This window comes from Acanthaster planci, linkage group LG15, assembly GCF_054643075.1.
Source record: "Acanthaster planci isolate LZ-2023a linkage group LG15, COTS_SCS, whole genome shotgun sequence".
In the NCBI taxonomy this organism is placed as follows: Eukaryota; Metazoa; Echinodermata; class Asteroidea; order Valvatida; family Acanthasteridae; genus Acanthaster; species Acanthaster planci.
In genome coordinates this window covers 7,389,354-7,399,377 of record NC_141791.1, presented here as the reverse complement: position 1 = coordinate 7,399,377, position 10,024 = coordinate 7,389,354, and the positions used below count along the sequence as shown (strand labels likewise).

Below are 10,024 nucleotides of genomic sequence, written 5' to 3'. Positions count from 1 at the left end.
TCTTGATTTAAATGCATCGATGATTATGCCTTATTAATTATTAATGCAATCGCTATAACTAGTTGCACGCGACAGAGTTTGCCTTAAAATTGACTTGAAGTGAAGAAGGAACTAGTCTCATCAATAATGTTGGGCTTGCTGGTGTTAACTTTGCTGCTTCTTAGTCCAGTGAGAGGTAACTGGAAAGATGGGAGTAAGAATGGAAGCCGAGAAAACATGGTAAAAACTGCATGAAGTATAGTATGTAAAAAGTCAGCCCTAATCGCTGATTAGTCGTAGCTTGATCCATCCGTCGGATGCGTGGTCTGTCGTTTAGTCAACTCCTAGTCAGACTTGCGTTAAAGTTTCCGATCGGAGTTTAGGTAAACGAACAGGCACAATCGGCGCTATGCCCAGGACCAAAAAATAATCCAGTGCCTGTGGAAACTACGAGAGCCTGCGAGAGCACGGGTGTGCCAAAGCAAACAAGCGCCTAATGTTTTTAATATTTTCTTTGATTTAATTTTGGTTTTTAGATTTTGGCTCTGCCCGACGTGTATTTTTACACTGTCTACCCAGTGTATGTCCTCGAAGGCTTGTGAAGAAAACATATACTAAGTATGTCATTGTTAAAATGCACATCAGGCGGGGCAAAAATCCACAATTAATTTACATCTCCCCGGCGCAGATCCATCCTTGGAATAGTCTTTGGGGGAAAGTTTTAAAGTAGTCCGTTTAGCTTCCTCTTAACTAGATTCAAATGCATTTGTAGGTTTCAGCAGTATTACCAGCTTCATGAAATTAATAATGGTACTTGGATCAGAGTAGGGTCTACTGAACAGTGGTGTCCAAAGACCTACAGCTCTGCATGTGATGTGCAGAGGGCTCGTGTAAGGGGCTAATTTGGGCAAGTCACTTTATCATTACTTGCCTGTCTCCACGGCAATTTAGGAGTATAAACGGGTATCCATAAAGGGGCAGAGAGGGTCAAGACTGCTTGTAGTGCCGGATGATATGGTTGTACAGATGGTTGCATACTCCACTGGGAGTTGAGATGGTTCATTGGGATGTTTCTAGGGCTCAGTGCGCAGGGTGACACAGTGTTGCTTGCTTAGGGGAAATCTTTCTGACTCGCAACATTGCTTCTGCATCTTGTATACTAGCTTTTCTTGGATCCGATACTTCAACATCGTTATGTGTCAAGTTGGTGTAAAGCCAATTAAGAGTCCAGCGGGACTGGATTACGCTGTGTAACATCGTCATATTATGATCATTTATCAATTTACTGGAGTAAGCACTGACTATAGGCTTTTTTATACTTTCAATCAGTGTACATAAAGGTCATTTTCTGTTTTTCAGACTTCTGAATCAGAAAGGAATTTACAGGTATGACGGTTTGGAGGTCATAGGCTTAGAATGAGGTTTCACGCCATGGATTTCTTTTCCATTGGGCGTTTCTAGAGAAGATCTTTTGGCTTAAATGTTTTTGTTTGTTTACAAACAGAGGTTTTACACGCTACATATGACATGCAATGACGAAGGAACGAAGTGTCAGGAATGCCACCATTCACGCACGGGAGGACGAGTATACTTGCGTAAATATAATTATACCCTTCATAAAATTTATCTCAGATTTTTGGTGAGTTATAGAATTATGCAAGTTGTGTGAGCTTCTCTACGACCACGGTCTAAAAAATCTCCAAACAATTAATGATAGGAAATTGTTTGAAAGCTTACATTTTCTCGTATGCAACAAGTGATTAACAATTAAACAAGATCACACTTATAATGAGCAAAAACAATGTGATTAATAATTAAAAAACTTGATTAAATAAGAAGATTGAAACTTTACAAGATATCAATTTCTACGATGATAACTATTTTCATTATTAAGTTGCGTGCCAAAAAAGGGGCGTTGACCCCCACTTCCCCTGGATCCACACCTGCGAAGTAAGATCTTGGGCAAGTTGTTCGGTAGCTCTGCAACGAATTGACACAGTTGAGGGCCACAAGCCGACCCCCTAATTTGCGGAAAAATATGGGGAATGGGGAACCTCAAACACAACAAAATAGACTTCGTTGTCTCTTCTGGAATTTGATTCAGCTCCCAAGCACTTCACTGGTCAAGATTAATTTCGTCCAATCGTTCCAAAGACAAGTCGCATGCATATCATTGGTTCCGATTATAGACATCACAACATAGCCTACAGTTTAAGTCGTAATCACGTGCCACTGGTCCTACATCCTTCCAAAATTTAAAGTCTTTTGTAGGCTTGCCTTTTCCAAGAAATCACAGCATTTCTGGTTTGTTGAAAATTCTTATAATTACGAAAACTTCCGAAATAAAGTAACAGTATTACCAGAGAAATCTGGGGTGCACGTACAGGAATTTTCTAGTCATTACAGTCACCTCATGGGTTGGAAAACCGCTGATCACTCGGGTAGCAACGACAGATAAGTGTAGTGTACCAAACATGTAACCAAGACTGGACGTTGTTCAACGCGAGCACCAATTCAGCCAGACGAAGCAGAGTGCTGGTGGGAGGATCCCGAGTCTGGCGGAGATCTTGTTGGTGTTAGACCACAGCCAGTTGACATTCCGCTCCAGCGACATACAAGTCCTTCGCAAAAACCACCGTAGCGCCACCCTTGTCCGCTCTCTTAATAACGATGGTATCATCATTCCTAAGAGACCTCAACGCTTCGCGTAATGCTGGATTTGAATCTCAGGCGATTGATTTCCGCACGGTTGTTTTCAATGATGCAGTCCAGGGTTTTGTTGAGATCGGAGGCGGGACACCAGGTTGACTTGGTATGCGCAAGCTTAGCAAGCCTTCATTCTCACTAGACGCACCTGAATCAGAACGAACTGACCTAGAGTCCTTGTCGTGCAACGCGTGGAAGAAAGCTCGTAAACGCAAACGGCAGAAGAACTGCTCGACGTCCTCACGGGTGCATGAACTTGTCCCATCGGTTCATCAGCGAGATGAAATTCAGTCCACGCTCAAGGACAGAACATAGGTTATCAGTTAGATGGAGATCTGGTGGGATGGTAACAACCAAACTCTTTTGGTTGACGTTGTTCGTGGATATGGGGGTACAATGCGATTTGTCTGATTTGAGCTTTCGGTATATCTAGGCCGTACCCGAATTGCTTGGCTACGGCCTACTATTACGCACAAGTCTATCGTCGTGGCTGCAGCCAGTCCCATAGAGTCGTGTGGAATTTCAAGCCGCATCCGATTTATTCGGACGCGGTCTCAGATCTGATTTTTGTTGGTTTTTGTTGCTTTGGGGGCCAAACGAGGTTCGTGACTGAGGTCGTGGCCAGTCTTGAACAGTTCAATGGTTCTGATTGGTCAAGAGTCTGTCTGCACACGACACACCACACGTGCACCAAGTTCATTAGAGTGGATTCTATTGGACAACTTTCAAAAGGAATATACCATAAAATGGAGGGGGTTGTTCGGGAAATGAAAGTAAAATTTTAGAATAAAATTGATAGAAATCCGAGACATTTTGACTTCTCTTGACTCTTTGAATAACAAGGTATCTATGAATGGGAATAAATATCTGCTTGGCAGGTCTAAAAGTAACATTTAAGACCTTGCTTAGGAGAACGAACGCAGATAAATGCCCTCGGGCATTAGACGCATCCATTCTCCTGAGCCCGTCTTAAACGCACGTTTAAGACCGGCCAGGCCCATTTTATTACCTTATTGAAAGAAGTTATTTTGATATAAAAGGGACAGTTATTGAATCTATCTTGTTCATGTGTTATACTTGCATATTTTACAGACACTGCTGAGTACACAGAAGGGCCGGCCACGTTTCAATTCAGAGGATCAGCGGAAGCACGTGACTGGAAACAATTACTTATTCAGGGTAAGAAGGCTTTAAACATCTATAAAGAGGACCTATTCTGTATGAGGGTTATTTTGGACGGTAGCTACATCACAATAACGCGGCAAAATAGAGAGTTGTCCCTAGAGAGAGTGCTCGGATGCGCTAACCGTTTTGTTATGCCAGTCTTGAACAGTAAATCCGCCCTGAGCTGAAGTGCGCCTTCACCGGCAAAAGAAAGACAGATGGAACTATGGCGTTTTTGAAACGAGTGGATTCGGCTGAGACTTTGGTATCGCTGGTTCCAACCATTTTGAAGCAGCGTTTGAAACCATATGTTCAATTTCTGACTGGAACCAGCCAAACCGAAGTCTAAGGCCAATTCACTCGTTTTGAAAACACGGTTTTCCAACTGGGTTCTTGCACGCGTTCGGCGTGCACACTAGGGACATCCGGTTCGTAAGTGTGACGTCACTTCAGTTTAAACCACGCCCACTGCAGATGCATTGTACGCAGAGTTGGATGTATTGGTCGCCGTTTACACTCGCAACTTAAGTGTTCTCGTCCAACAGGAGACAAAGCCATACACATGGACGCACCATAACGCACTTACGAACAGGATACATTCCAACGCGCCTAAACCTGCGCGCCTATGCACTAAGTGGGTACCAAACATTGACATATAGGGTGCATTCGATGAGCTTACACGTGTAAGTTAAACTTACATGAGAGCGTTCGTTTAGCCATCACGTGATCCTTGTGCCTGCCCTGGTGTCAGCCACCACTACCCAGGCTGGCGAGCAGGTCTCTCGTGGCTGCCCGAGTGTAATGACGTCACGGATGGACTGTTCGAGCATGGACGCGCGTGGTGGAACGTGGTGGGGACTTGACCTTTTTCCCAGAATGCCTTGGCGAATACACTGCAGCGTCCGAAGCTTCCCTTGCGTGTAAAACTGGTGTATTCAGGGAAGCTAATAGAACGCACCCATTAACACATAGACGGACAGCTCCTATTCAAAACAACGTAGGGGTAAGGTAGCCGAGACGGCACCCCACTAAATCCAAAAGCGTGGGCAAATTCACCCCTCGGTATAGGATATTTACATACAGTTGAAGAATTCCAGCACTAAAATGCTATGAAGCCATTTTCTGATTGTGAAAAATCAGAAATCAGTTTACATAATGTGGCCAATGCAAATTCGAAACAGTGCGGTTCCTACAAGTTGAAAAAGAGATAGCCATACAAAAGAGTGAAAAAGGGGGCGTCTTTTTAGGGCACATGTAAACAAATACATGCGATCTTAATGCGTCACGCGCAATTCGCATTGAACGCGCTGCCATTCATCGTTTCGCCCACTAGTTGCCCACTCTTTTTGAAATCACGGTTGTACGCACAAGACTGGTGGTCTATGTGTTTACATGTCTGTGGTACCAAATGGCTGTCAATTTCATTTCAAAATACGCCCTCATTTGTTTAGATCTCAAACTTTAATTCCCTTATTAGAAACATTCTTCCACAAGCCGCTAATACCGGCGATTCACAATAGTGCGCCTCCAAGAGTTTGACCATTGTCCTGAGCCAGTCTCAAACGCACATATCGGTCTTAAATGCACGTTTAAGACCGGCCAATCATAGGCCTATATATTTATTACCCCTTTATTAATTTGCTTCCCCATTCCGTGTGAGTCCTTAGTACTTTTCTCCTTGTGGAGCAGAAGATCCAACAGAGCTGTTTCATTACTGCATGCAAAACAACGACGCTTCAGATTGGAACTACAACGGTGATGCCTGGCGTTTCTCAATCTGCATGGACAATGACTTCTCTGGAATTTCCATGCCGGCCGAATGCGTCAAACCCGTGGCTGTTGTTTCCGTGGTCAGTCTGGTCGCAGACAACGAAGCGCACGGTGAGCAAACACTCTACTGCGCCTAGCAACCTGGCCTACACAAAATGCCGAGAGTAAATTTATTTGTGTATTCAAGTTTAAACATAAAATGTTGGCAAGAAGACACTTTGGCATGATCAAACCTCCTATTACAATCAATGTGATTTGCTTTTGGCCATCCAGAGATATGTTGCAGTGAGTACGAGGACTAAGAAATGAGTTGTTCCACTTTTAGGTAAACAGGTTAGTCTTAACGTTTCAACACAAAGCTCTTCAAAGCAGCATTAAACATGAAATCAAAGTCCACGGGTAGGTGAAATGCACATTTTATTTCATTTCTGTCGAGTGATGGAGAGTTGCACAAAGCGTTGAGATGTAAGAATGAGGATAATGTGCCTTAGTTCGTGTCTGATTTCAATGTTAAACTGAACACGAAGCGAAACACCTGCTGCTAGGTTTCTGTCACCATTAGAGTTAAACGGTAATCATTTTATTACTCCTATTGTTAAATTTGTAACTACGTAAAAAAAAGGTTTGCGGTAGCACCATGCGAGGATATCTCTTTATGAGTATGTGTGGTTCGGAAAAGAGCTGGAGGGTACTCAACGTTTTAGACAGTATGCTCCATCTGTCGTCAGGTCACTTAAATTTGTAATTCTCAATTATATCATAGAAATTGCCACTAAGAAAAGGAGTAACTGTTGAAGAAATAAATTATATTAACAATAAGGGAAATTAACTCGAAATGTCGGCTGTTTTGTACAATAATTGTTCTGTTCCGGAACATTACGTTGTTATTATTGAGCCCGTCGATAAGGTTTGTCCAGTATCCCACCTCTTACCGCTTAAAACACGTTTGTTGTGGCTCTTGACCATAGCTTTCCATCACAAAGTCTTTGTAATCGAGATGAACGCTCTTGACAGCCATCTCACTCTCAGTGGCTTAACCCTAACCCTCCTATACCCAGCAAGAAATGAGACCGAGGGGTACCCCCCAACATGTCCAATCCCTATACACATTCCAGACTATTATTACTTAACACATCCCCAAGATGTCTGAAAGGAATTCCCCAGATTCCCGCGAAACAATGACCAACACAAAGCGGGGGGGTTCTCTCCGTCTCATACCTTACTGCATATGCCAAAAAATATCCAGCTGGATGGCCTGCACTGTCTCAGCCCAGCTGATGACTCTATTAAACTGGACCGTGTCCACGCTTAATGCCGTCTACAAGATATTAGCATTTGAACACAATGATCATATGAGCTGCCTATCTGCCCCTCAGACATGTATACGCATGGACCACCATACAGATCGCATTCAAATGTTTATGAACATTTCGTGATCTGCACGGCGCCCGATTAAAATTAAAACTATGGGTAAATCGGTATCCGCCTCGAGTAGAAGCAACCCTCAGCGGTTGAAAAGAGCCGCGTTGGTTGGGAATACCCCTTTCAGCCCCAGAAGTGCCACCTGGGCTCAAAGTGCCATGCGGGTTCTTTACCAACGAGCCTTTAAGTCCCACGATTTCAGTGTCACTACGTTACCAACGTTCCTCTTCGGCACACAGACCAAAATGCCAGCAACGGGATTGTAAATAGCGCTCTCTCCCGTTTGACATCTTCTCGAACGCTCTGATTGGACGAGATGGCTTGGGACGCGCTTAGCGCGTCCTTACAAAAACCACAATGGCGAAGTGACCGGGGTTTGGGACATTGTCGACGAAATTTCAGCAGACAATGGCTCCGAAATATCCTCGAGTGAAACATCCTCCTCGTCCTCATCAGAAGAAAGTGATGATGAATTAGTGGCGACCAAATACTTCACTACATCGAAGCCACTAGGCACCCCCAAGCCGAACTTCAGGTAGGCCGAAGGCATATACACATGTACAGCTAGCCTTGCAACGAGACGCTCTAGTCTCAGTCATTCAAATCATTATCATTTCAATGTGTTGCCCTTTATAACCACTAGCAGGCTTGCCATATTATTCCCGATGTCCCGAATGTGTCACGAATCCTAATTACTAATCAAGGAAAAGGAAGGATTCCAATCTGTATTCTTTAAGCCCTACAATGTACTGTGCCGTCTCAATGCAGAGTAACTTGTCATGGTTTCTCAGCAGAAATTAAAAGATTACAGACAATTAACTGGGATATCGTACGGAAAACAGAAGACGCTTTCTTTGGCAGAATGCCACTTTGAGAGTGTGAGTGTATATAACCAAACGTGTGGTGAATTAAGATCTAGTTTACAGGCAGTGCGTGTGAATAGGCCTTTCAGTCCAACCCTAATCAGGGAAGCCCCATCTATCACCACTTCAATGAACAGCTGAATAAGACCTACCTACCTAACTCCTAGTTTTTTCATGTACAGTGCTGTGATGTTTGGGGTAAACACTTTGTAAATATTGTTCTTATTATTAGTCCTAATATTTTTTCTCCAGTAATGCAGGACTGGATGGCAAGCAACCTCCACTTACCCAAAGCCACAACCTGTGAACTTCACGGCACCGCCAGAATTTCAGTCATTTGTCACTTCTACAGATATTTCAACTCTTTTTCTGTGGAGCAGTTTGGCAATTGCCATGAGGGAGGCCAACCGATATGCAAATCAGATACTATCTGCAGAATCCGCTAACTCTCAGTGTACTGGGATTCCAACGGATGTTCCTGAAATGATATGGTCTTTGTCGCACTGCTGCTGTCGATGGACATCAACAAAAGGCCTAGCTACGCAATGTCCTGGTACAGGTGCGAGGTTCTTCGAAGTCCTTTGTATACGTCGACAAAGTCTGGCAACCGATTTATGGCACTCCTTCGATTTCTCCACCTTGCCGACAACACAGCAGATGACTCTCCCCGTGACAAACTGTCTAAAGTTCGTGCGCTACTGGACATTGTGGTTTCGTTGTTTCGTAGCATCTATAAGCCCGGACGAAACCTTTCTCGGTTTTAAACAGTACATACCACGCAAGTCGGCCTAATATAGCTTGAAATGTTTTTCCTTGAACGAGTCTCAAACCGGTTACACATGTGAGTGGAAGGTGTTTACTGGATCCAAGGCTCCATCAGACCAAATCATCTCGCACTCTGTTGCGTACGCTGAAGCCAACAATCCACCCAACCTTACAGCATCATGCCAAGTTGTCGTTGACCTACAAAAAAAAACAAGGGACATGTTGTTTTCATGGACTATTGGTACACTGGCCCCGCTCTTGTGCACAAGTAGTCCCAGCTAGGGTTTGGAGCTCGTGGAACTGTGCGCTATACCACACAAGGCATTCCAGATAATACAAACCCCTAAGAAGGTCCCCATGAACCGACATGATCTACCGCAGTTCTTCTCTAAAGCGAGGCAACTATGTGTTGTTTGGTAGGACGCCAAAAGAAGTATAACAGTTCTGACTAATTATGGCGACTGCAAAAGTGACACTAAACATATTCGTTGCAAAAGAAGTTCCACCGGACGTCGTGCAATCCAAAGACCTGCCGTCGTCAATGATTATAGTAAGTACATGGGCGGAAGTGACTTAGCATCACAAATGTCTCAGTACTACACGCATCATCATAGATCCCTGAAATGGTGGAAACGCGTTTTCTTTGCAGTTCTTGACATCTGTTTATCCAGGAAGAAGTAGGCAAAGCCAAAAACGAAACTGTGTTGTTTGCAATACGAGAACCCAACGTAAACAGACTCGTATGATTTGTAAGAATTGTCAGAAACCAATGTGTCTAATGCCACGCTTTGAAACATTTCAGTGTGCGTTAACATAGACTCGGGTAGTTTAGATTGCGCCCCCCTTCAACCACTCCAATGTTGCAATGGATCGCCATGAGCGCGCACCAGCCTTTAACGCAACATTGGACGGGGGCAGGGCCACGGGATGGGGAGGGTGGGAGGCAAAGGTGCCATAAATGTGGTGCCATCTCCATCCGATCAGTCTTGTTGTAGACAAGAATAAATGTAGCACACCACCAAATAAAAGAGGTTTATTCCTGTGATTTCATCAATGGTTCTTCATGATTTTGAAAGAGTTTCATGTACGAAGTTCACTCATTTTCCTCTTCAGGTATCAATTAGCCCCCCAAAATCAGTAAGAGGTCAGAAAAGTCCATTTTAGCAGCGACAGAGTACACTCTTTTTCAATGAAAACACAATTTTTCAGACCAGTATCAGAGGGTTTGTACACAGGGTGTAAAATGAAGTTCGTGTGTGGAACTCTTTCCCATGATTTTTACCAAAACAACTTCAGTAATATTCTCCTTATTGGATATCATTACTATTAGTCAATGGGGTGTACGTGTCATTGCA

The 10,024-nt window shown here is 43.7% G+C and overlaps 1 protein-coding gene and 1 long non-coding RNA gene across 2 annotated transcripts; both read left to right on the top strand.

Moving 5' to 3' along the window:
- On the top strand, positions 1–6,751 carry LOC110984670 (uncharacterized). The gene is made up of 4 exons (XM_022245069.2): positions 1–219; positions 1,484–1,574; positions 3,778–3,864; positions 5,539–6,751. The coding sequence occupies exons 1-4, from the start codon at positions 127–129 to the stop codon at positions 5,754–5,756; spliced, it is 489 nt and encodes a 162-aa protein (XP_022100761.1). The 5' UTR covers positions 1–126; the 3' UTR covers positions 5,757–6,751.
- Positions 6,752–7,376: 625 nt separating this feature from the next.
- On the top strand, positions 7,377–9,723 carry LOC110984671 (uncharacterized). Its single transcript, XR_002598887.2, has 2 exons — positions 7,377–7,576; positions 8,157–9,723. It is a non-coding gene; the product is annotated as an uncharacterized LOC110984671 (long non-coding RNA).
- The last annotated feature ends 301 nt before the right edge of the window (positions 9,724–10,024 follow it).

Coding starts and splice junctions, on each gene's coding strand:
- LOC110984670 (XM_022245069.2), top strand. CDS start 127: ATGTTGGGCTTGCTGGTGTTAACTTTGCTGCTTCTTAGTCCAGTGAGA. Junction 1,575..3,777: donor GGGAGGACGAGTATACTTGC/GTAAATATAATT, acceptor CATATTTTACAG/ACACTGCTGAGTACACAGAA. Junction 3,865..5,538: donor GAAACAATTACTTATTCAGG/GTAAGAAGGCTT, acceptor CTTGTGGAGCAG/AAGATCCAACAGAGCTGTTT.